At 43.8% G+C, this 27,081-nt stretch overlaps 2 protein-coding genes and 1 long non-coding RNA gene across 3 annotated transcripts; 1 reads left to right on the top strand and 2 right to left on the bottom strand.

Moving 5' to 3' along the window:
* Positions 1–3,172: 3,172 nt before the first annotated feature.
* On the top strand, positions 3,173–13,073 carry atat1 (alpha tubulin acetyltransferase 1; the record flags this gene model as incomplete). Its single annotated transcript, XM_084484679.1, has 12 exons — positions 3,173–3,265; positions 3,449–3,509; positions 3,714–3,805; positions 4,204–4,261; positions 4,864–4,977; positions 6,349–6,450; positions 6,822–6,867; positions 8,783–8,857; positions 9,820–10,024; positions 11,725–11,828; positions 12,307–12,379; positions 12,767–13,073. Exons 1-12 carry the CDS (start codon positions 3,174–3,176, stop codon positions 13,071–13,073), a joined length of 1,329 nt encoding a protein of 442 aa, XP_084340805.1. The 5' UTR covers position 3,173.
* Positions 13,074–15,434: 2,361 nt separating this feature from the next.
* Positions 15,435–17,068, bottom strand: LOC311365593. Its single transcript, XR_014639442.1, has 5 exons — positions 16,956–17,068; positions 16,624–16,651; positions 16,424–16,526; positions 15,897–16,159; positions 15,435–15,651 (listed from the first exon to the last, which is right to left on the bottom strand). It is a non-coding gene; the product is annotated as an uncharacterized lncRNA (long non-coding RNA).
* A 3,805-nt stretch (positions 17,069–20,873) lies between these two features.
* On the bottom strand, positions 20,874–25,860 carry LOC311365120 (regulator of G-protein signaling 18). The gene is made up of 6 exons (XM_084484638.1): positions 25,739–25,860; positions 24,777–25,328; positions 24,558–24,607; positions 24,160–24,293; positions 21,783–21,949; positions 20,874–21,222 (listed from the first exon to the last, which is right to left on the bottom strand). The coding sequence occupies exons 2-6, from the start codon at positions 25,254–25,256 to the stop codon at positions 21,052–21,054; spliced, it is 1,002 nt and encodes a 333-aa protein (XP_084340764.1). The 5' UTR covers positions 25,257–25,328; positions 25,739–25,860; the 3' UTR covers positions 20,874–21,051.
* Positions 25,861–27,081: the final 1,221 nt, after the last annotated feature.

Raw genomic sequence — 27,081 nt, 5'->3', positions numbered from 1 at the left:
CATTATTATACTATTACAGTTTTTCTCACACGTTTTCTGAAACTATAGCTCAATTTCTCAAAACTCTAAACACAAACCTGAGAAGAGTTTTGTCAAAACTCCACAAATTCTTCTCAAAACAGATTTTTTCCATCAAAATGTAAACACAGCTATCATAGGAATCTCTCTTAGAGAGCATAAATTAAACACTTGTGTGATCAATTCAAAACACTTACGTCAAAATACTATTTACATAGGTTTTGGCTTCATGAGGCCATGTTACATATTCCAATGTATAAATGTATATTGTGTAGAAATAGTTTCCTTTTTAGTAGCTTGCAATTGTATGGTACATACAGTATAAAGACTGTTGCCATATTGTAATACAATATTGTGAATATATCATATACGTAAATATTGCATTGACACAAACATATCAGAATACGATACAATGCATACTTGTCTATCCAATGAGCTCCAAACTCACAATCCCAGCTTCCCAGAGTCATACTGTACACTTATAGTTGATACTGCAACATTGTTGGAGTTCTGAGAATACACATATATTTTGGCAAAACTCACAGTACAGTAATTGCACTGATATGTAATTAAAATTAAAAACACTACAGTAAGAAAATGTTTAGGCTGTCTTTTGGCGATGTAATGATGAAATCAGTGCACAAATACAAAAAGGTAACAAACCAAATATTCATTGTTACTGTAACACAGTGAAATGTTCAGCTGAACTGACTGCAAAAAAAGATTTTCGTAGGCCAACAAAAAATAAAAATAAGAACATAAAATCTGGGAAATAGATCTACATGTAAATCAGTCGGTATCCCACCTCCGATCCTGATCAGGCCAGAGGAGCTCATCTACAACACAGCAGAGCTCACCTGAAGCCTCTTTTATGCTCTCAGTCATGATTGAAGTGTTTTGCCAGTTGAGTTTGAACAGGTGAGAAGTGACCGAGACCAATTGGTCATTGGGTGTGGCGTTTGGAAGGCCAGTGTTTTCAAGGTGAACCAAGTGTGCTAAATGATGAGATTTGTGCTTAGAGTTTTACAAAAATGTGATTTAGAATTTCTATATGTGTGTGTGAAAACAGTGGAATTGTGCTTAGAGTTTAGCAGTCTGGAGTCTTGTAGTTCATACATGAGCTTCAAGTTTTCAGAATTGTGTGCATAGTTCCATTTTTTGTGTGTAAACAATTGAGAAAAACTGTAACTATATAATATACTGTAGTAATACATAACTAATAATAATAATAATAATAATACTTATATTATTATTATTATAATTATTAGGTATAATAATCAGTGTACCTATATGCTTATTATTATCATTATTTTAATACACTTTTGAGGGAATGAAACCTGATAGTCACAATACACATTAATGCATAAGACTCATTTAAAACAATGAAATAAAGTGTAATCGCTGTGTAGACATGCACACTGAATTATAAAGGGATGAAAGAACATTTGAATCCTTATCGTTGTTTCAGGCTGGGTATGACTCAGAGAGGTAATTGTTCAACACGTGGTTTATTCAGAGACACAAGGTAACAGGACATGCACTCTGGAGGTAGTTCTCGAACACAGGTAAGAATTCTTTATACTGGAAATGGGTGGAATGATTTTTAAAAAAGCCACGCCTACAAGTTTGAATTTACCCAGGTAAACCTTCAGTCTGTCTTGGCCTGCAGGGAGGAATGGCAAGAGGCCATGCCAGTATGGTCAGACTTATCTCAAACCCATACAACTGTGTATGGCGTTGTGGTGACCACTTTGTGTGTAGAAGAAGCTATTCAGGACTTGTGTTAGCAGGACTACAAATATGTGGTACTGATGTTAGCTTGAATATCATGTTGTCTAAATAAAGCAGGTGAAATTAATTTACACCAAAAGTTTAAAGAGGAATGATGGCATATTCAATTCGAAAGATGAAAATGTATCCATGACTAGATCATTTTTGAGAGACACGTTGAAGAAGCGTGGCTATAATAAACGTAAAGGTAGTCTGTGTCCGAATCAGAACAGACGTTTAAGTGAGCGGCGAGCTCCAATTGTGATAATAACAATCATTGATTACTCTTAGTTCTAGAAACTTTGTACAAATTAAAAAGTTATGAAGGAGCACACATGCTTTTCTTCCTTTTGCCAGGCTCAGTTGTACGCAGCGGATAGAGTTGTTCAGGTTGTTCATAAGCAATTCAAATTGGTTTATGGATGTCAAACCTAACCCGTACCCCTTTAAAAAGACAAGGAACCAGAACATGCTGCGCCTGCACATTCAGCCGAAATGAAATGTTGCAGCGCCATCTAGTGTTCAGTATTCGTTGGAATATATTTAGAGATTTGATTAAATTGTAGGCGAACGACCTCATAAATAATAACACTCATTATTATAACTATCAGTGCATATTCATAGAAGTACGACGGACTCGCATGATTTAGTATAAAACGTATCATCAACTTGGCATTAATCTGCATTGTCAGTAAAGCACTATAAGGAAACAGGATTATGATGGGCCATGGAATTACAGTCAATACTGTGCTTGGTTTAGAAAAATGTCTTCTGTCTAATGTCTAATGTCTTCTGATATGCCTCTACAGAGAAGAAGGGACAGAAGCGCTGTAATCACAACGGTAATAGAAACTACAAATGCAGGCGTGTCCAAATCATGGGGAAAGCCGTCTTTACCGTAAAACATAAAGTAACCAAAGAAAAACTGTTACCAATTAATAAATACGCGGACTATTCTAGGGGAATAGTTATTCTAAACAATATTTTAGTATTTAAAGGGACATTCAATTGAGGTTTCATGCCTTAAGATATTCATGTAGACTCTTTCTGAAATCCCATTGCTCATTTATTAGAGTTATTTCGGTGAGGTTGCCGGGGAGTGACTCGCAGCCAGCTGCACCAACACACATCACTGCAATGACAATGTGATAAGAAGATGCTGGCGTTTTGCAACAAAGACAATGAAATCCTTTAATGCGATTAACATAAGATATTGTATTGGAAAGAGTAAGAGCGTGACTCTAAAAGAACGCTTTTACAAATAAATATCATTTGTTTAAAGGCTACGGTTAGCTAGCTCAGCACCTGCTACTGCTTTACTAGAATTAGCTTTGTATTTACTACGTTAGAGATACAGCTAATGTAGATCTATTTGTAGCTCAACAATGGAGTTTTCTTTTGATATTAACAACATCTTCCCAGAGCGGATCACTGTGTTGGATCAGAGCCTTGCTCCTGGGGATAAATCCAAAGGAAGGTAGGTGACAGGGTTGTTGTGTTTAGTCTGGTTCCAGTCAGTGTCACTCTGTTGATGCCCGCCCATCATCTATCCCCAGGCTTCATGCTTTCCTGTATAAGATGGCTGGATCATAATTGTTTCATTGTGTCATAACAATCCTGGTCAAACGGAGTCTAATATTTTGTTGATTTCTGTCTCCAGGCCAGATCTGCAAAGCAAAATAGCTTCAGTTATTGATGAGCTTGGAAAAGCCTCCTCTAAGGTTGGTGTTTGTTGTAGTTAAAAACAATTATTGCTAATTACATTGAAGGAACTAAATGGTGCATCCACAATTGCAAACAAAATGTGTATTTCGTTCTCTGCAAGGACCTGTAACAAATATTGCATGACAGCTGCATTATCTATCTAGAGAACCAGGGCTTTGTAAATCAATGTGAACCATGTACCGTTGTGATGTTTTCCACAGGCTCAACAGTTGCCAGCTCCAATAACAAGTGCTTTAAAGCTGCAGTCCAACCAGCACAGCCTTTACCTTATCAAGGATGAAACAAGCAATGGGTATCTTGTTACATCACTTCTCTGTTTTTCACGTCCAGTTGAACAACTCAAAATAATACTTTATGAAATTGTTGCCTTCTAAAAGTCTATTCACAGTAACATCCAACCAAGCCTAAACCCTCTAGGTCTGTCTTAGTGCTTGGTGTATGTTAAGAGGCCATCTGGGGGGAAACAGCCTCCTTCCTTGTTATGCTTACAATACCGATGCTAAACAAAGCTATACTGTGGGTCCATTTGAGGCTCTATAGCTCTGTGAATCCTGTGAACCATTATGGTCAACAATCAACTAGAAACCTTTTGTTGACCCATGAAGAGGAGGCCTTTACTTGAGCTGGGTTGGAATATATGTCTTGTATTCTTCTCACTAGTGTTTTCACCTCCCCAATCTTTCCTTCCAGAGGCCACGGAGCAGGAGTAGGGTTTCTAAAGGTCGGCTACAAGAAGTTGTTTCTCCTTGTAAGTGCCCACACATATATTTCTAGCTTTGAAGAAGGCAACTGTTTGAATTGTGAATTTGAAATGTTTTAGGAACAGTTTACAACAAAGGACATTAATTAACCTTCATGAGTTAATGCAGTGATGAGCATTATTACTGTATGGTAGGGGTCAGGGTATTGCTTACTGCATTTACTAATGTTACTCACTGGTTCATTAATGTACCCACTACCCAGTTATTGTAAAGTGTAACCAATGCTATTAATATTAGATTCTCTTTTGCATACAATGTTCAGTGATGGTTAAAAACATATGAAGGATATAAGCATATAAAATAGGGAAAATTACAGGAAATTACAAAAGGAAAATATCATTGTGTGTGTTAATAGTGTACAGCCTTTTCCACTTCTACATTTCAAACTCATTTAAAAGCACTTAAAGTTTCTCATTGATTTCCATGCCTGTCCAGAAGTCTTGATGGGCCTTATTCACTTAGTGGCCATCTTGGTGGCGATCTTGCCTCTAACCGCTAGCTGCGGTAAGAGGCAGCTCCACCAAGCTAGCATTCAGGACCAGGGTGGCCCCTAGGTGAAGTAAGGCCCCTGGTCCTCTGTGGTTCTCAGGACCAGCGGGGAGCCCACTTAGAGGCGGAGCCGCTGTGCGTGCTGGACTTCTACGTCTCAGAGAGCCTGCAGCGCCACGGCTACGGGCAGGAGCTCTTTGACTTCATGCTGCAGGTAACACCTCGGGGAAACCATGGAACTCTTAGGCCCAGTCCCATTTCTCTCCCCTTAACAAGATCACCTGCTTTGAGTGCCCTTAGCTGCAAGTCAGCTCCCGAGCTGGCTAGCGTTCAAGGGTTGTTTTTTAAGGGAAAATAGGCAGTATTGGGACACCCTACTCCTTCGCGGGAACACGCAAAATGTAGGGTTAGGGTTCAAATCTAGGGGAAGGGGGTGAATTGGGACAGGGCCTTAGTCTCGAGGAGCAGGAAATGTATAAAATAAAACACGTGAAAACTCGCAACAATTGCAATTCCGATTCTGTAAGGTGCAACATATTATAGGATTGTTACAGAAACCCCACAAAATTATTAGTTACACATTTATTTGATGATTACACCAATAATTGTCTTTCTACAATTTCTATCACATAAACGTTGTGTAATTAATTATTATTATTATTAAAATATTAATAACTCTGCAATATGTAAAAGGTTTCATGTTACACACGTGTCCGCAGTGTTATAAAGTGCAAGTTTTCCATTGTAATGCCCATGATGCAGACAGTGCTTTCATTACCCTAGCACTCACATCCACTTCCTGTAACCGGAGCCTCCCTACTCAGACCAGTTGTTGTATTAGTCTCAAAAATCTTTAGATTTTAGGCTTTCTATTAACAAAAACTAAAATTACTAAAATTATTTTGACCCATCATGTTGGTGGTGGCGGGAATCTGTGGACCACGTTCCATGTAGTGGATCTCTACTGGAGACAACCGGCCAGGGACCGCTACACACAGGACATTAGATTCAGCTCCAGGAGAGGACTGATAACTACAACAATAGCAGCGTCTGCACAGTGTCACCTTGGATAGTCGATGCAAACACAGCAAACACAGATATTCAGAACCAGCTCAGCCAGGGGCTGATCTCCCCCTAGAGGTTCAGATACAGCGATGTGAACGTCGGGTCTGGACCCAGTTCAGCCAGGGGCTGGTCTCCCCCTAGAGGTTCAGATACAGCGACGCGAACATCTGGACCCAGCTCAGCCATAGAGCAACACTGGTCCATTCCCATTGATGGAAACTGTTCATTGTTTCATTTCAGTATACTAATTTAATAAGGTTAACAATAAGTGAATAAGTCCAACTCTGTTTATTATAACAATGCAACACAAACTCACACAAAACGAAAGACTTAATATTCATAATATTCTTCAAGAAGGTGTTGTCTATATTCGTAGGGGGGAGAAGTGAAAGCATAGGAATCTATGGGGAGCGGTTTGAAAGGAAACATCAAAGGTGCAGTGTCTCTGCAGCGGTGGCTTGCTGTGCGTTGGCATCAAGGTGTTGTTGTTCCTGTATCTTTTATTCATCTTCCTCCACAGCACACACAGATGGAGCCGGCGCTCATGGCCTACGACAGACCCTCGGCCAAGTTCCTCTCCTTCCTCGCAAAGCATTACTGCCTGACTCAGAGTGTTCCTCAGGTACCAGTCTGCCAGCAAACCTCATAGCAGAGAAATGAAATTAATAATAAGTTAGTGTGAATGAATGGTTGTAAGTAAAAAATAGTTGTAAGCAAAATCCCATAAATGTAAATGTGATAATAATAATAATAATAATAATACATTAAAGAGTCAGATTCCTCGACGTGATGGTGTATGGAACATGATCAGATGAGAGTGGAAGCTTATCACCTCTTCTGATAACTTGTTTGAGCTGCTATTTATAGCCACCCCATTCATGGCAGGATTTATTCCAGGAACAGAACAGCATCAGAAGGTTTAAGTTGAACGAAACATCAAGGAACGATGGATGCGTTCTATGCGTTCTATGTTTTCTTTCCTGTTCTCCCCAGGTGAACAACTTTGTAGTTTATGACGGATTCTTCCTCAACAAATCAGGTAATTTCTTTGCCTGATTTGTAATATTTTTTTACGTTGAAAATTCCAATGACATTAATGTGAGGTTTTTCCAAACCTCGTATTAATGTTGTCTGTTAGAGTTTCCACATTGTCATTATGGGAATTGCATTGATTGATGTATACAACTATAATACAATGGATCTCTCTTGAGGTCTATGTGGTCTGTGCATCCTATCCAAACTCATCAGCAGCATCTTGATGGGTCTTCAGTCAAACTGTTCATGCATGATCTTACTCAAATAGTGTGCGGTATCTATCATATTTCCTTTTTACATGATTAGCTATTTCATTTAGTTTTACCCATAAAATAAGACATATTCAGGTCAAACGTTAAATCTATAAAGGGCTCTCTCTCTCTCTCTCTCTCTCTCTCTCCCTCTCTGTCTCTCTCTTTTACCATGAGAGAGAGAGAGAGAGAGGGAGAGAGAAAGCGAGAGAGTCCTTCAGAGAGCTGACATGCGGTTATTTTGGTTCCAAACACTCTTTCATTCTCCACCAAACTCTCTCAGGCTCGCCCCACTCTCCTCTGACGGATCAGGGAATGTACGGCTTTTTGTAAGGACAATTCATCTCTTTTTCTGTTCCTTAGTCTTAACGCCTTATCTCCTTATCCTTACCCCCTCGGTTCCTCCCTGTTCCTCCCTTTTCTTCCTCCCTGTCTCTCTGCTAATCAAGGTCACCTTCATGTGTCTGTTTTGCTTTTGTTTTTTTTGCATTGGTTATTAAGATCTAAAAACCCTTTCCCTCTCCGGTAGAATAATTATAGCTTGGCTGACCGCTGTCTATATCTAGATTATACAAACATGCACGTCACACTCTCACACACACACACACACACACACACACACGCACACGCACACGCACACGCACGCACACGCGCACGCACACACACACACACACACACACACAGGTATGAACGCACACATACACGGGCCATTTCACTCATATACAAATATGAGCTCTGCAGTAATTTCCGCTATGCGTTTGTTTAGTAACATCCCATGACAAACACCACACCACTTTACAGACTGGGTCTAACCTCTTGGTCCCTCACCTGGTGAGACATGTGCAGACCACCCTCTCTGGTGGAGTGCGGCCACGGGGAGGTCATTGATTTGGGATTGCCACAAATTGGTACCAGTCAAGGATTATAGTTTTTCTTTTCTTTTTAGCTTGCTTATATTAGAGTTTATTACTGGTTTGATTTTAGAGTTCTGTTGCTCTTTAATAATTCTATGTCTGACTGTTTTTTGTCAGCAAGAAAATAAGCAGAATCAAAACTGCACTCATATGACTTTGACATTGAGTGATAGATAAGTAGATACAAAAGTTACTTAAGTATTTTTAAAGATTGCAACTGTTATTGGAAAATCCACTATGTTTGACCATCCTCTGTTACTTGAGCTAGTAATACGGAGGGTTTGATATGTTACACATAGTGTCACGTCAGTGTTGAACATTCAAAAGTGATGATTCCTTTAGACAACATTTGTTTTAGGGATGATTTTCTCATCCGATTCAGTCAGTAATCAATAAAGTAATTGACGACCGGGTCAGGTTGATCTTCACCATTAACAGATTTGAATTGTTCAAAACTGTCTGTGATTAGTTTTACTGTATATATATATATATATATATATATATTGTAGCTAAAACACCACGCAAGGTTCTCACTGAGCTATCAAATATTCCTTGAGAAATTGTGAGATCGGATAACAATGTTTTGTTATGGCACGGGAGGAATGGCTGGTAAAAATAAACGTCAGAATCGTAATAATTTGAATGAGGCAAATATTTCAGTCTTTGTCCCTCTGATCCATAGCCCAGATTCTGTCATAGTATTTTGGATGTGAGCTCTTCCTCCTTGTCTCCTTGCTCCTTGCTCCTCCTGCAGTGGGCCCGTCGAGAAAGGGTCTCCCAAGAAAGGCGGAAGGCGAGATCAAGCCCTACTCTCTAATGGAGAGAGAAGGTGAGCAGCATGACCCAACAGCCTGTTCAACAGACCATTGAGATGGACACTCTCCAGCCGTCTCACGTGATGCATTTGTTCCCATTTACAGCACTGCCATTGTTTTCATGTTTAAAATATGGGATATATATTGATTCTGCAAGATTGTAGTTTCTGCTTTATTGTGTGTGGTAATTAAGGCTTACAGCGCTTCCTTGAGCAATGAGAACAATGAGAACTCTGTGTAGCCTATGAAGAATCAACTATTGTCCCCGGTGTAAATTTCTAGCTGTGAGTGTGTTAGAGTGTTAGTGTGTGTGTGTGTGTGTGTGCGCCAACACAAACGAGACATATTGAAAGGTGATGACAAAAGAAACTAGTTTGGAGGTGTTCAGGGGAACAATATGACGCCGTTGTCAGTTGGGTGTGAACGCTGACGGCATTCCAGGAGCCACGGCAGTCACGCATACGACCTCTGCAGTAGCCATATTGTTATGAACACTGCCGCTGAACTATAGCCTGGAAATCCAGACCCGCATCTAGAAAGCTGTAGGGTCTTGCAACGAGTAATGAGAATGGCCCAACTCGAGGGGCGGCACCAAGCATGCATTTGAAAATATCACTGCACGTAATTGGATAACACTACGACCAATCAGAAGAATACAAGGGGTGACGTATCCAGACCAGCGGAGCTAACCAATAGATAAGACTTGCTGTATCCGAGCGGTAAAACAGCAACGCTTTTGGCCCGCCTATATCAGATACACCGATGTGATTGGGAGAGGGGCATCGGGGAGTGAGTATATTGCTCGTTCCCAGAGTGACTCGCTGAGCAAATTAAAATTGTGCTCTCGCGAGAACTCTGGATTTCCAGGGTACCTGAACTACAGCTTCATACCGGACTTTGGTTTGTTCATGAATGAATGAATGATTGATCCAATCAATGAATGACTCACCCTGTCCCCTCCTGTCCTGGGTGTCAGCGCTGCGCGGGGAGCAGAGGGTGACGCAGTGGCCGTTCCCGCCCCAGGTGGGATCCTCCCCCTACTCGCGCTCCCACAGCGTGGGCTCGTCCCCCAGCCGGGCCCCGCCCGCCCAAGCCCCGCCCCAGGGGCCAGCTCCGGCCTCTGGTGGACCCCCGACGCCCCACTCCCTGCTCAGCGACCACCTCAAGGCAAGACGCACCAGGTACGCCCCCCCCCCCCCCCCCCCCCCGTCAGCCAGCAGGGAGAGGACTGCTCTGAGAACACCTGATGTACTTCTGCCCCCCCGTACCATCTAGCGACGGGACGCGACTGTGTTTTTTCGTAGGCGCAATCCGGTAAAAGTCCGGCCTCAAGTGCTAGGATTGGACCGGCAGCCTGTCAGACAAACTCCCACGCTGACCCCTAACCCTAACTATAACCCTAACCCTAACCTTATCAGAGAAATGAGTTTGACTAACGTTTGTTTAATATACATTACAATTGAAGTTACCTACCCTGTGGTCACGTGATGGATTTTAGCCTTTTTGGATTGGATCAGGGATTGAAACCAACGTGATTTGGATAATCTCCGGCTATCCCCTCATTAATATTCATGATTTTTTCCAGTGTGCGCCTACGAAAAACACACTCGCCTACGGGACGCTTTAGCTTCCTGCCACTCCGGGCTCATTTCCGACCAATCAGTGGCGTCTCTCTCACAATTGGTTCAAAAACAAACAAGTTAAAAAAAAAAAAAAATTGGTTCAAAATCCTCTCTCCTATCCGCTCTCTCTCTTTGCAAATCTAAAATGATTCCTGCAGCGGTTTTAAGTCCCTAGCCGTCTTGGGAGGTAGACGGCCCATAGGACCATGCGTGTGAGGCGTGTCAGGTCTGCTTGGCTGTGGAAGCCCCCGCATAACATATTCCTCTCATTAGTCAGCCTTTGTTTACTGCACACAAGAGCGCCCCGGTCGGGCAGTAACCGCCGTAACACTCTGCTGTGTGTCTGCTGGATTTATGCACCTCGCTGCACTGCAGCTGGTCGTTGTGCTTCACCGCTGCCGCTCTGTCTCCTCTTTAAACCGTTGCTCTCTCTTTCCTTGTCTCTCCACAATCCTCCTCCCAATCTTTTTTCACCCTCTGCTCATCTTGGTTTTTACAAAACATTCACCCTTCCCTCCTCGTTTCCCGTCCTTTCCTTTCCGACTCTCTCCTCGCCAATCACACCCCCCCCCCCCCGCTCCCCCCGCCTGCGTAGTTCCCTTAACCGGTCTCAGATGGGTTTCTACTGACCCCCCCGGGGACTGTCCTCCACTCCCCTTTAATGGAAGGCCTCTGTTTCTCAGCTTCGTGGACGGCCTGCGTCTCTGGAAGGGGAGTGCCTTAGCCCCAGGGATATTATTTGATTCCATGGAAATACACAGAATGAACCAGAACAAGAGTTAGAGTGGCTGTCCGGGCCCTACCACTTTTTTGTAAAACTTTTACTGTTGCTCCCTAGCAGAAACAAAAGAGGATGGCTGTTTCCTCTGTTGGCCTTTGTTTAACTTTTTAAAAATAATCCATTAAAGTACATTCCGCAATGTCACGTCTGCCTTTTATCAACCACACGAACCACCACACACCTGGGAAGAGACCTTTCTATGCAACACAAAGCATACAATAGAGAACGGTGTTCCGTACCCGCTGCAGTTTTCTGTGTTTTTCCTATTAATTATTCTTTGACCCATGAATTCTTTGCTTTTTGTGTTTGCTCATTTGCAATTCATTTGTTATTTTAATTGTTTTTTTTAATTTCTCCATTTGTATTATTCTGCACTCCTTTGTTTGCTTTAAAAAAAAAACACACAACAACATCATCTCTCCACCCATGGGCTCCCGCCCCCCCCCCCCCATCCTCTTCCTTTGATGGCTTCTGGCAGCAAACACAAGCACACGGTTGCCAGGGGCAACCATCCCTGTTGCCACATCGACAGCAGCAGCGGTCTGACGCCGAGCCGGGACCAAACGCCCTTCCATCTGCCAGGTGAGGGAGGTGTTGAAGGGGGCCGGACCACCACCACCGCCAAGTGCACCTTGTGGTCCAGCCCCATGTTCAGCAGTGTACTTTGTGTGTTAAGAACGCTTTGTGTAAAGTGCACTTTGTGTAAAGTACGCTTTGTTTAAAGTCTACTTTGTGTAAAGAACGCTTTGTGTAAAGTTGACTTTGTGTAAAGTTGACTTTGTGTAAAGAACGCTTTGTGTAAAGTTGACTTTGTGTAAAGAACGCTTTGTGTAAAGTTGACTTTGTGTAAAGTTGACTTTGTGTAAAGTTGACTTTGTGTAAAGTGCGCCTTGTGTAAAGTGTGCTTTGTGTAAAGTACGCTTTGTGTAAAGTGTGCTTTGTGTAAAGTACGCTTTGTGTAAAGTGTACTTTGTGTAAAGTGTTCTTTGTGTAAAGTGTACTTTGTGTAAAGTGTGCTTTGTGTAAAGTGTACTTTGTGTAAAGTGCTGTGCCTCCGTAGGTTGGAGGTTAGCAGACGTCTTGAGAGACAGAGGGACTGACACACAGCCAGTGGGAAACACAAACACACACAGGTTGGACACGTCCACTGATCACAAGGAAGAAGGCTTTACACACACAAACACAAACACACATTATTTAAAACCAATCTTTTTTTTGTGTTCATTTGTGGCATAAATGGGTTGGCTGAACTCAAAAGATGAAATTGAAAACTGGGAGCTGAAAACGCACCCAAATATTTACGACAACAGATTTTTCAGCAGGTTTTCGCGGTCCACAGCCAAAGTACCACAGTTTTTTAATAAGCTCATTAAAACAAAATGGACACATTCAAAGAGCATATTAACCGGTATCGTAGTGATGCATCCTTCAGTTCTACGTGTTCCACTTCTACCTCTCCATAAACCACGTTCTTCTCTCATCATGTCACCATCTCCGTCCCGCCGTCTCCCTGTGTTTAGGCCCCGCCCACCTTCCCTCCCCCCTCTGCTCGCGCCCAGGAAGCCCCCCGGCCCGCCGCCGCCGCCGCCGCCCCCCCCCGCAGGCCGGCCTGAGTGGGCGCACCGCATCACGGGGGCCCGGGGCGCTAAGACAGAGCTGCTGCTGCCCAGGCGCCAAGCCCCGCCGGGCCCCTGGGGAGCCGGGGCCCCGCGGGGGGGCCAGAGAGCCCTGCTGGGAGGCCCTTGGTCCTGGGCCCTGGGGGAGGGCCCCCACGCGGCCCAGTGGGTCCGACAGAAGCAGGAGTACCGGAGCACCAGACCCTGGTGAACCCAGGGTGGTACTGGTGACCTCGTCCTCTGCTGCCCCTGGGTCCACGCCCCTCCAGCGGAGCCGTCTGCCTGAGGCCTCAGCGCCGGACCGCCCCAGGAGGATAACACTGTGGAGGTTCTGCTCCTTTATGAACCAGGACACGGCGAGGAGACTGATCTTCACTAGTGAAGTCTGCCCCTGTATGAACCAGGACACGGCGAGGAGACTGATCTTCACTAGTGAAGTCTGCCCCTGTATGAACCAGGACACGGCGAGGAGACTGATCTTCACTAGTGAAGTCTGCCCCTGTATGAACCAGGACACGGCTAGGAGACTGATCTTCACTAGTGAAGTCTGCCCCTGTATGAACCAGGACACGGCTAGGAGACTGATCTTCACTAGTGAAGTCTGCCCCTGTATGAACCAGGACACGGCGAGGAGACTGATCTTCACTAGTGAAGTCTGCCCCTGTATGAACCAGGACACGGCTAGGAGACTGATCTTCACTAGTGAAGTCTGCTCCTGTATGAACCAGGACACGGCGAGGAGACTGATCTTCACTAGTGAAGTCTGCTCCCCATGTGATGTGGTGCATGAAAGGAGCAGAGCCATGTTCAGGGTTGAGGGGGGGTAAATATCGATTCACATGGATGTCACATGGAACTTGCGCTGATTGTGAGCTCGCTCTTCTGCCTTAGTGAGAAGGCAGAGCCTCTGCACATAACTCACCACTTTATTTGCATTGATTTATATTGTGTGAAATGTTTTTCTAAAGTTGTATATAATTATTTGAAGCGTTATGCTAAGGATAATAAGAATAAAAAAACAATACAATACAAACTTTTTTTTTGTTAATTTGTGTAATCATCATGGAATGTATTGTAAGGTGATGAATGAAGCCTTATTTACTCAGACATCCCCGGTGACCAAAAAGGAACTAAAAATAACCAAAGGCATTCAAAGACAAATGTAAACCGATATACTGCCATGGGTTTAGTTTCAGTTGTGTATTTTCCTTATCAGATTTACCCTTAAGGAGTTCCCCACAAAACACAAGAAACCGGCTTGTGCTTTTGTCCCTCGTCAAATACCACAGAAATGAAATCAACCCAGTGACCGCATCACATATTTTAGCCCGCCTTGTGGCAGGACAGGGAGCCAAGTAACGTCTTCCTATGGAGTTGTTTGGGTTGCAACGACCTGTTTAACAAGAAACAAGCTGTTGATTGATTTCAGAGTCAAATGCATCTCTAGAGGTCAGGGTTGATACTACTAAGGAACGTTAAGGTTTGAAGTTCATGAATGTTCAACCACACAGATAAATACATTTTATTTACATTTTCAGGCATGCAAACTAGTCACTTTTCAGCGGAATTTGCCGTTTTTTTTAAACAAAATTGGCCACTTGTGTGATTCGTGGAGATCCATTGAGAAAACATTGGGGGTGGGGGAGGTCTACAGTCTGACGAAAACGAGACGATAACTAAATAAAAATTAAAAAACTATGACGAAATCTTTTGACACGTTCGTTTACAAATATTTGTAAACAAACTGTTTGAATTGTTAATTTCGTTAACAAATAAAAACTAGACGAAAATGTAAGCGGGACGATTTGGGAAGCGATCCAATCAGAACTAAGCTCTTTATGTGGGGAAGTAGCCTATGACCTTTGCAGCCAAAAAAAAACCTTTGTGAAAATCAGTTTGGTATTCAGTGAGGTTTGATTAATTAAATGCGCTGACAGTTCATTGCACCAAACAGATTACACTGAGTGGAGCGGTCGACTGGTCCAAGATGGTGGCCCCGCGGCTCGTCAGCGCCAGTAGGCAGTAGCGGTCGATGTGGCGTCTACTCTTTATAATGTCTATGTCTGGAACACCCCATCAGAGTCAAAATCAGGTCCTTCATCCCCGCCCACCTCCTCCACTAGAACAGTGTGAAACAGGAGCACCAGAGCATTTATTTCACCTAAACCGACTCACAGGGCATTCATTGCTACTATTGACCAACATAAAATTAATGAAAAAACTGTGCAATGACATCTTTAAGGAACCCATGATCGCTCCGCCCAATCCACTAAAAACTGTGTGTGTGTGTGTGTGTGTGTGTGTGTGTGTGTGTGTGTGTGTGTGTGTGTGTGTGTGTGTGTGTGTGTGTGTGTGTGTGTGTGTGTGTGTGGTTTCAGGTCTGAGATTGCTACACTACCGTCCCGGCCAGGTGACCCTAGTAAAAGAGATTTTAAATCTCTGTGTTTAGTCTCAAATGTTCAATAAAATAATACAATAAAGTGACAGCTAGTCTTTGTACGCCGTGCTCCTCTCCCTCCTGCCGTTGCACAACAGAACAAATTGACAAAGACTGAGTAATAATTCCTTTAATTTAGTAATAAACACATTGCAAGATAATGTATTACAAAGTACACTGACAAAGTGAACTACAACTTTGTCATTAAACAGTTGGTTTAAATTGTGTTAATGTCACATATTCTTATCGATGAAAATCCTTTCGATGAGGATTCAGCAAAGGAAAGACTCAGTAGGGCTGCTGCAATTGGACCAAGTGGCACCACGGCAACTCCAAATATGAATCCAAGTACCTGCAAGGACACACACACACACACACACACACACACACACAATTGATTGTGATGCTGTGTAGATGAGTATAATATACGCTGTTGTCCACAATAACAGGAAGGATAGACTGCTCTGTAGTAATAAGGGAGTTATTGTGAGATAAGTTGACCACAGATAAATTGATAAATACACTATTTCATAAATATATAAGTAGCCCTCCCATGTAGTTCCCACAGTACCCACATTACACACCAGGAAGGCTCACCTGTCGAGATATACTTCTGCCGTAGCGCAGGCCTGTAGCGAAGTGTTCGCAGTTCCACTGTAAGAGATGGTACCGCGGCCGGTCACCCACCAGCTTGAGAGCTTCCTTCACGATGACCCTGGCGTCCCGGGGTGTCCACTTGTGGTCCCAAAAATGGTTGACTCTCCAATTGTTACCTGGAGCAACTTCTCTCAGTTGTTCCTTCTTCACTAAGCCTCTTGAACCCCCCCCGCCGCTACTGCTGCTGCCGCTTTGGCCGGATCCTTTATGGTATAAATAAGACAAAGGAGAGGGGCGCTCAATGCTAAAATGAAGGCCTATCCATTACAATGTATTTTCTATGTTTGTTACGTATTAAAGAGTTGGGGGATTTCACACATCACTTTCAGACCATATTCACATCTTCAACAAAAATACAACATGAAGATTTCTTGAAGTAGGATATGTTTAAGATGTGAGAAGATGTCAGCAGGCCCTGTGTTTGGTTCGTATTTTAAGAAATGTCTCGTGTTGTTAGGTCTACTTACCATCTGGTACCGTCAGGTGAACAACAAAGCCGTCTCCAATGTATACAGCCCAATGCTTGTATCCAATACGAGGGATTTCTATCATGTCCCCAGGCTGTGGGTTCTAATTAAACATAAGAGATATTATTATCCTTCAGTCATAAAACCTATGGTAAGGCGGAGCAATACAAATTACATCAACAGTTTGGACATAGACTCACCGTGGTTGACATCTTGATGCAAATTGTCCTTTAAAAAATGAACTTAGGAATTAACAACAGAAATCATAAAGGGTTGAATATTAACATTAGGTTATCATAATAATCACGTACATTAGCCACTAGCAAATCACATTTTAGCCTATTTAAATAGCCTTCACTAGGCCTGCTGTGCTATGACTAGGCCTACACATCGAGGTGTTTTAATCAAGCTACCAGATAACAGTTGAATTTTGATCTTATTTCTGTGAAAGAACATCACAAAAAGCATCCTATATCTGAACTTAGATTGTAGGCCTACATATATATATATTTTTAAAAAAAGTTTATCCTACCTCTAGGCTTGTCAGAGAAAGAGCCTTAAGTAAGTGATCTGCTCGATCCAAAGAGGAGAAATATGTGCAAAGAAAACTTTCGGTTTTCTAACTTTCATTACAGGTCATAAAGGAAGCGAGGGGGAGGGCAGAGTTGTTTAGCCTTGTGAGACCATCCTGATCTCCGCTCCTCCGGACCATACCCCTCCCAATCCACTAAAAGTGAAAGTGAAAACTTCAATGTTTAACACACACTCATCCCCTTTGGCACCCCTTTTCTCAGGCACTTCTATCCAACGTGCTATAGTGCTACATCAATAAGGTGAACGCCCTAAACTATCACACACACACAATACACACAAGTGTAGTGTTTGTTAAGTGTAAGAAAGAACCAACTGATGTCAAATTGCATCACTTAGTGGTGGACCAAGGATAAACGACTACATAATTATGCATTTTGAGTGAACTATTCCTTAGTCCTTAGTCCATCCACACAGGAAACTCAGAGTTGCATATGCATGCTGTGATGGAAAAAGAAGCTCTGCAAAACAGTCCTCTTTCAGGGGTTTTAGCTCATACAAAAACTTTCATGTGTTTATATATAGATATATAATGTATTCATATATTATTTATGTATGCTATGTATATATTTATATATAGCCTAATCATATATTGTTTCTTCAACTTATTAAAATAGCTGACTTTACTGCCCCTATTTGTTTCTGCTTCTCTATCATATTTATAGTGTGTGATTTGCAAAATACCTATCATAGCTTACATCACATATCATAGGGTGACCAGACGTCCCTGTTTTTGGTTGCCTGTCCCTGGCTAAATACAGAAAAAACTACCTGTCCCCATTTTGTTTTTGAATACACATTAGGTTTTTAAATCAGATTGCTAGTCAAACTGGGGGGAAAAAATCAGTTTTTCCCCCTTTTCAGGGATTACGTTCCCAGTTTTGATCTAAGACATCTGGTCACTTTATATCATATATCAGAATATTCTCTTACTGTTAAGCCCACTATGAATATTAAAACACGCCGAACAATGTGTCCTGTATCATAGCTACATGTAGGACCTACTGATCGTCCCGCCCGGCGGATCAACTAGCAGGCGCTTGCTGCGTCGCAAGCAAGTGTCCCTTTGTAAACAGTTTGGCGCAAAAACAATCACCGATTAAAACACAACCAACTTGAAGTCATTGGTAGACGAGTCATCCCAAAATTCACGCAAAGATAAGCATCCTTAAACCGTTTTTTCTTTCAAGCTAATGTTATGTGTTTTTCGCTAAAATTGGAATACAATACAAGCTGAAAGAAACCACCGCTGTCCTGTAACGGTACCGGAGCTCTGTGCTGTCGACACCACAGCGGGGCACAGAAACACAGGATTCACTGTGGTTTCTGTGACATGACACGATAAACACTAAAAATGAATACTAATGTTTTATAAAGAAAGCTATCTTAGTGGGAAAGCCACGCAACAGATAGCCACGGTTACATGCAGTAATGTTCTTATGACGGGAGAAAGGAGCAGAAATATAATATAGAGACAACTTGGAGCTGTGTGTGCGCGTTTGTTTGAGTGAGAGACGGGAGTAAATGAGAGACAGAAAAATCGGACCCCCTCCATTCTACCTCACGTACAGAAGGCCTCCGACAAGGATGGGCCACTGAGTGCATATAAAGCTAGTGCATCCCAGAACAACAACAGACCAAGGAGGATGCGAGAAAAAAAAAGAATAATAATAAATTAAAAATAAACTCTGGGGAGTTAAAAAAAAATTGATTAAAAAAAATTTATAAATAAAAAATAATTATAAATAAAAAATAATTATAAAAAATAATAATAATAAAAAAAATTTGACCTGCGCATGCATCTTTTTTTTTGGACCTGCACGCGCATCTTTTTTTTTGGACCTGCGCATCTTTTTTTTTGGACCTGCGTGCGCATGTCAAAAAAAAAGATGCGCACAGGTCCAAAAAAAAAGATGTGTGCGCAGGTCCAAAAAAAAAGATGCGGCAGGTCCAAAAAAAAAGATGCGCAGGTCCAAAAAAAAAGATGCGGCAGGTCCAAAAAAAAAGATGCGCGCGTAGGTCCAAAAAAAAAGATGCACGAGCAGGTCAAATTATTATTATTAAATTTAAATAATTTTTTTAAATATCATTTTATATATATATCATACCTGCAAACTAGTCACCTTTCGCCGTTTTCAACTCAAAATAGATCATTTACGTGAATCGTGTAGATCCAAAGTTTTTTTTTATAAGGGGGTGGGGGGGGGGGGGGGGGGAGAAACGACGGCTGACCGACCAACCAATCAACCAACCATAGACTGTATAATAACCAGGGGTGCGCATAACTGGTACGCAAGTACGCATGCGCGCCCAAGAAAATGTTGTCTTTTCCCTTTATTTTCTTCTGGGAGTACACCAGAATGCTTAATTTACATGTTAAAATTGCAAAATTTGGCATCTAAGGCGGTGTTGCTCAACACGTTTAACAAGACAGCGTGAGAAAAAGTCAACAACCTGGACGAAATCAAGATAGGGGAGAGGGGCTGTTAGGTCATTTTCTTTTTAATATAATTTTTTTGTTATTATTATTATTATTTTTAACTCCCCGGAGTATAACCCTGGAACCACCTAGTGGGTCTGTGGTTTCCTTGGCTCACATGCATCACTCACCTTTTTCACCCCAAACCAGTTTGCATGCCTGATTTGAATGTGCTCCTTGGACCGTGAGCACCTAATCCGCACGCAGTGAGGCCCGCACAAGGAGGGTGTTTAATGATTAAAAGCCAGACGTGTGCATAGTTCCACAGTTCACATGACGCAGGCAGAGGACTCCTTGGTCCACCCTCCACAATAATCCTTCCTTGCATTGATTTATATTGTGTCAAATATGTTTTTCTAAAGTTGTATATAATTATTTGAAGCGTTATGCTAAGGATAAGAATAAAAAAACAATACGATCCAAACTTTTTTTTGTTCATTTGTGTAATCATGGAATGGGTGATGAATGAAGCCTTATTTAGTCAGACATCCCCAGTGACCAAAAAGGAACTAAAAATAACCAAAGGCATTCAAAGACAAATGTAAACCGATACACTGCCATGGGTTTAGTTTCAGTTGTGTATTCATTAAAAAAGGAAAGTTAAATATTTTCCTTATCAGATTTACCCTTAAGGAGTTCCCCCTAACAAAGATGTTGGCGTCTGTTGAAAGAACAATAACATAGACAGGCTTGTACTTTCGTCCCTCGTCAAATACCACAACTGAAATCAACCCAGTGACCGCATCACATATTTGAGCCCGCCTTGTGGCAGGACAGGGAGCCAAGTGACGTCTTCCTACGGAGTTGTGTGGGTTGCAACCTGTTTAACAAGAAACACTGTTGATTTCAGAGTCAAATGCATCTCTAAAGGTCAGGGTTGATACTACTAAGGAACGTCAAGGTTTGAAGTTGATGAATGTTCAACCACACGGATAAATACATTTTATTTACATTTTACATATAGCAACATCTAAGGCGGTGTTGCTCAACACGTTTAACAAGACAGTGTGAGAAAAGGTCAACAAAAAAGGTCTGTTAGAAGGTCATTTTGAAATCAAAATACATTTGCTCAACAATCTCCCCAACCCCATAAATAACATTTAAAACCTGGCGCATTCTCGACTTGCTCTCCTTTGTTTCCTGGAAGGACATTTGAATGTGCTCCTTGGACCGTGAGCGCCTAATCCGCGCAAGGAGGGTGTTTTATGATTAAAAGCCAGACGTGTGCATAGTTCTACAGTTCACATGACGCAGGCAGAGGACTCCTTGGTCCACCCTCCACAACAATCCTGTTTATTAAAAGCCACTTTTCCTTTTCCTGCAGTCTGTCTGCATTCTGGCCAATTTGCAGAACCATTTCTCTTGACATTTTTTTCCGCATTCAATAAATAATTCCAGCAAGATCAAAACAAATGTCGTTTGTAGCCTTACATTTTCCCATTTTAGAACCAAACCCTGATCTGCTAACAACCATTCATTCAGCCAGTGCACGCAATCTAACACACACACACACACACACACTTTTGGCCATGTGGAGGTCCACCGCTGTGGGCCAGGCCTAGCGGGCGTCCTCCAGGAGGGAGAGGTAGAGACGGGACTGCAGGAAGCGAGGGTAGCAGTCTGCGTCCAGCAGGGCGTAGATGCGCTTCTGAGCGAGGAGCAGGGAGTTGTGCGAGGGGGCCTGCAGCAGCTGGAGGGTCAGCTCCCGGGTCTTGCTGTCCAGGTTCACCTGGTGAGGGGGGTGGGGGTGGGTGGGGCGAACAACCGGAACACACAACATGCATCTGTTAGCATGAACAACAAATGACGTGTATTTTACGAAAGAGAAGGAGAAAGAAAAAGTAACTTTTAACTTTTTAAATTTGACATTGGTATTGCAGTATGGGTTCATGCTTAATATAAACAGTACGACGAAAACCCTGCTCAAACTGTAACCGTGTCTAATGTAGTTCTGTTACATTACAATATGTGTTTTTGCAATACACACACACACTAAAGCCAAAACAACCTCAAAGTCAATCTGAACACAGTAGGCTGATGGAAGGCTTTAACACGCAACCTTGTCGCCGTAACTATCAAAAAGATAGTTACAACAATGTACGGTTACATTTACACACTCCTGGTTCAGTACAGGGAGGCAGAGAGAAGGGCATGCTTTTGATCATTTCTCCCCCTTCCTACGCTGCACACCAGTGACCAGGGCCCCACGGTGAGAAGAGCGCCGAGCAGGAAGAGGCAGTGTGGGGGGGGGGGTGTGTGTGTGTGGGGGGGGGGGGTGGAGGCCTCTACCTCGCGGGCGGAGCCGGTCTGGATGTAGGTGGTGGATATTTCCTTGGCCCTCCGTTGCAGGCTGAAGTTGTTGGAGGACTGCTGGTACTGCCCACACGCCAGGTAGAACTGCAGGTTCTCCTCGCTGAACTCGGAGCGCAGGAATGCTCCGAAGACGGCCACACCCTCTGTTATCAAAACAAGGCTGCAGTCAATTGCAGCGGTTTCCTCTCCAGACCGTCATCGTGATAAAGGGCTCAAATAGTTGTGGCTTTTTATCTTGACTGCCACAGTGAGGTTGCGCTGTTGACCTCTTTTCTTTGACAGGTGAGTGTATGGAGAGAGGAGGGGGTGGGGGGGGGAGGAGGATACATCTATCACCACCACAGTCACACATCAAACCAGAGGCTAGGACAATGGGAGCGTGCGGTCGGAGAATGTGGGCCAGTGCCTACACGTCAAAAAGTATACTAAACAATGAATATAAACCGGACAACCAGAGGCTCGTCCCGAGGAGACTGTGTAGTGCCCTTAGCCCCTCAGCGTTCTGAGTTACAGCGTCGCAGGAATGGAATTCAGTACCAGGTCATATTAGAGAAATTAGTTCTTACTTTTCCTTTTCTGCACAGCTGAAAATATGGCTTATTAATAAACAGTGACGTGTACGTTAGGACTGCCACTGCTTCTCCTGCAGACTTCTTGGTAACTGTCGTGTCCCACTTGCCTGTCCTGTCTTGTGCCTGTCTTAGTGTCTAAATGAATGTGTTGGTGCTGCACGTTTGTGATTTATGCCGCTGTATATGTGTGCTTTTATTGTAGGTGTGTTTGTCCTGTTCTAATCTACTGTTTTGTGCGCTTTCCTATAATGTCTTATGCACGCTGCGTTTTATTGTCTGCTTATTTTATTGTCTGTTTGCCATTGTCTGTCAATTTGTTCCAACTATGTGTTACTGTGGTTTCTGAGTCACCTATATTGTTTTTTAATCTTTGTTTATACATGCATTTTATTTCTGTAATTGTAGGTTGCCTTTTGAATATTTGGCCGGGGAAAACAGGGGTGAACTAGGCTAACTCTGGTTCACTTACAGTTTTACTGTTGATTAGATAAGATTTGATTGTGCAAGGTCCCTGAAATAAACCAATAAATTAATTTAAATAAATGTACAACTCGGACAATAAAACACTTAAATAGTTCTGATAGTATGATAATGATAGTAGGAGTATGATAATAGTACTGAATTGTTGATGGTGACTTCAGGTGAAACTATTTCTGGCATCAAGCATACACATTACCACTTTCTACTTGTTTGGATTAGTACTATTATGGGATACCAATTTTTAATTAAGCAAAGGTTAAAGTAACAAATAGCCTACTGTCCAAACAAGAGGAAACACATTCCTAAATACATAGTGGCAGAACCAGCTCCTATCTAAACAGCATGAGAACCGCACCCTTATGGGATCTATTGGGGGTAAATCCACCCTTTTCGGACCACTTGACAATGAAGATAAAACAAAGATACAACACAGGAACTTGGCTGAGTAAGGACTAGTTTCATAAGAAATGTCCCAAAGTTTCCCAATGATACATTGTTTGTTCCCCTTTTGCTAAACTTCACATGTTTCGAAGAGGTTGTTTGGACAGGAGTGTGTGCTGAGCCGCTTCTCTGTGCTGGCCCTGAATTATGACGGCTATAGTTGTTTACCATGTGCTCTATTCATAGCCGATGGCCTATGAGAGCGGAACCAACACACACACCGGGTATTTGTATTGCACAGTACACAGGAAGTGTGTGATGTCCACTAAATGCTGATGATGACCCTTCACTATTTCAGTCACTTTGGTAGGAGACCCCTTTCAATCACAAGTACTCTGGGACCCAGCCGTCCCTCGATGCAACAGCACAACCTCTGGGGATCTGAGCCCGGAGACCACAAGTTGCGAGGGGGGGGGGGCCGAGTTACGCCTGGTTTCCTGGTTCCCCTTAAAACTCATTCCCATTAGGGTGGATGTTTCAGAGGGGATTTGAGTCCATGTGTTTCTACAGTGGTAAGTCTACATGGTGTTGATTTGAAACCTTTACAACGTTGCCATTTTCTGACAACGTTGTTGTCCCGGACAGGATGTTGGAGCTTGTCTTACCACCGGGGAAAGTTTATATCGATGGGCCCAGTTTGTTATTCGCTGCATAACCCAACCTTTGACCTAGAATACCCGAACAAGCCAGACAAACCCTGCCCCCCCCCGCACATGACATCACAGGGGAAGAACTAAAAGAGTAGAGTAGGATGGCTTTCACTTATTCCACGGTGAACCAGAAAACGAGACATCATGAATTGTACTGAATTACTACTGGCCACTACTAGTTTTCCTGAACGGCAGATTGTCCGAGCTTACCTGTACTGGCCAGCAGGGCGTTGAGCGACCGCGCCCATTTCTCAAGCTCCTCCACACTGAACCTCAGCCCCCCGCTGTGACCCACTTGACTCCACTGGCGCATGAAGCGAAGGCGAGAGCGCCGCTCCTTGGCACTGGAGAGGAGGAGGAGAACAAGCCGTCAGCCGTGTCATCCAAATGGTCTACAGGTGAGTGTGGACCACAAGGTGCCCGACACAACGACAACATCATGGATCAATCTGTTTCAACAGTGATTTATGGCACCGTAGATTTCTTAATTGTGAGGGGACCTTTGGAAAACCAGATTCCTTCATCACAATAGCAGCTCAAATGACTAGAGACGCCCACGCTCAAGGGGAGACACACGCAGTGTGGTGTTTTCTCTTTGGTAGGCCTACCTGTCTTTTTGGTCTGCTTGGCTTATATTGGAGTTGGATGAATGAGGACTCTGGAAATGACACAATGACAAAGTCTTGCTGAATGCAAACCACGTTTCACATCATTTCTTACAAAAGGTCTCTAGGTTTTGCACACACACACACACACACACACACACACACACACACACACACACACACACACAGTTAACTTATGAAAAGTATTATTTGTTAATTTACCAGTTCAAACAAACTTTTTAGGTGAAGTTTGGCAGCAGACAGTTTTGCCTTGGCGCGCACACGGTGGTGGTGCGACTTCAAGGAGTGTTCCGACGGGGAGGACGGGCGCGGGTCGTGCCTCTCCAAGCTCCCGGAGCTGCTGTCTTGGGAGGCGGGCGCCAGCTGGCCGTCGCTGTAGGCCCGGAAGCTCTCGCCCATCGTCCCTACTCCCAGGTGGTCCATCTTCCGCTTGCTCAGCGCCATCAAGTCCTCCACGCTGACGCTGACATCCCTGGTCAACGTTGCCGCGCCGCCGGGACTCGGACCCAGTTCTCGGACGGTCGGGGGCAGCGTCGAGCTCCGGGCCTGTTCGGAGGGGCTGCGTAGTTGCGTGTAGGTGCCCGACTCGCTGTTTAGTACCGGGGGGTCTTTCAGCTGGACACTTCGCCAGGGCATAACGTCTATGTCCAGGAGGGACCCCTCTGAGCTGAACCTCCGCATGGTGCCTCAGCAGACCGCGGCACAGAGTGAACGAAAGAGGGCGAAGCTCGACGGATAAAGCGAGGGAAGTGTCTGTTCAGTCCGAGGACCACAATGATGCACAACAAGCAAGCAGATGAGCGATAGAGAGGGGGGGGGGGGGGGTATACAATTAGAGGAGGAGATAAAAGGGTCACACACACACACACACACACACACACACACACACACACACACACACACACACACACACACAGAGTTAGCAACACACTGGAACTGACCTTAAACAACTACCCGACATAGCTCGGATCAGAAAAAGGCATTGATGTGGATCTCAGGTCAAATGGGATGCTTTTGCTGACCCACTTTTATAAATACACACTGTTGTCCTTTACTCCAGCTGGCCGTCAGCGCCTCAGACATGTGATGAGCATGTCGACGCGTGGTCAGCAGACAGCCGCCCCAGCCGGGGGGTTTAAACACGGAGAAAAGTGAATGCCTACCTCCAGGTCGTATTATTCCTCTGCTTTGAACCACATGACACCGTCACAGTTTCAGAAGTTCACCGCTTTCGCTAAGAAATCCCCCACTGTATCGACTCCTCTGCGAGCGACGTTTATGGTTTGGTTGCTACACAGCGACTCACTCGATGTCTAATATTATTCATGTCCCCGCCCGCAGTGCGTTGATTATTGCACCAGGAAAGTTCTTGTAACATGAAGGCGTCACACGGTAGACGCCACACCTTCCCTTGGGTTTCAACTTGCCCGTCACCGCTCCAGAGACCCCGTCTGGCTCGCAGGCCTGATCATTCATTCACTACAGTGTAGGTGTGTCTGGAAGACAAGGAGACTCCACGTCACTGTGTAGAGACCGTTGGTAAAGATCACTTGGAAAATCTGCTCCATGGCAGAGGAAATGATTGCAATAAAGTTTATGACATAAACAACACGTTCTACTTTACAATTTAAAGGTACAGCGGCGGGAGAGAGGAGAGGAGAGGAGAGGAAGGGAGGGGAGGAGAAGAGGGGAGGAATGGGAACTTTCCAAGCAAGCAAATCCAGTAGCTAGGGGTCAATAAGCCAGGGCTCTAGACCAGGCATATACTTGGCTCTTTCAGTGATATCAATTGTATTAAACCCAAAATATTGTATACCATACCATAATCTAAAGTACATAATGAAATACCAGAAAAGGCAATATGACAAAGTATCATCACTCCCACCAATCAGCAGTGACGCACGATGGACATCACGTCACGTTGTCATGCTCCAGCTCTCACACACACCAAACCACTCTGAAGACAACAGGATCTCCCTCCCACATTACACAGACGAACCCAAACTTGTTTGTCTGCATAGCCTCCCCCCTGGCTCCACACTGGTGGATGGAGCTCCCCACTGACCCCAGAACAGCTGAAACCCTACTAGTCCTGGCTCCACACTGGTGGACGGAGCTCCCCACTGACCCCAGGACAGCTGAAACCCTACCTTCCCTAGCCTACACAATCTTCCATGCAGGCTGAAGACTTATCTGTTTAGACTGTTTAGCAGCGTCAGGAGGACCTGTCCTGGTCCCATCAAACCGGCATCATCACCAAGGCAGCGCGACAACTGCTCTTCTTCCTCCGCAGGCTGAGGAGGTTCGGCATGGACTCCGGGAGGATACTCAGCCACTTCTATCGATGTTGTACTCTCTACTTAGTACCGTCACTGTCGAGGAGAGCTGAGCACACTGGGGTTTCACTGCCAGCGATGGCTGCTACTGCATGTTTGTTGTGCATTTGACAAAATAAAGAATGTGAACTTGAACTAAAAGCAGTCAACTTCAACTTTTTTTCTTTTTA

The sequence above is a fragment of the Micromesistius poutassou genome, assembly GCF_964030765.1.
Source record: "Micromesistius poutassou genome assembly, chromosome: 20".
Classification (NCBI taxonomy): Eukaryota; Metazoa; Chordata; class Actinopteri; order Gadiformes; family Gadidae; genus Micromesistius; species Micromesistius poutassou.
The sequence above is the reverse complement of the archived record's forward strand: the minus strand, read 5'-3'. Positions and strand labels throughout refer to the sequence as shown.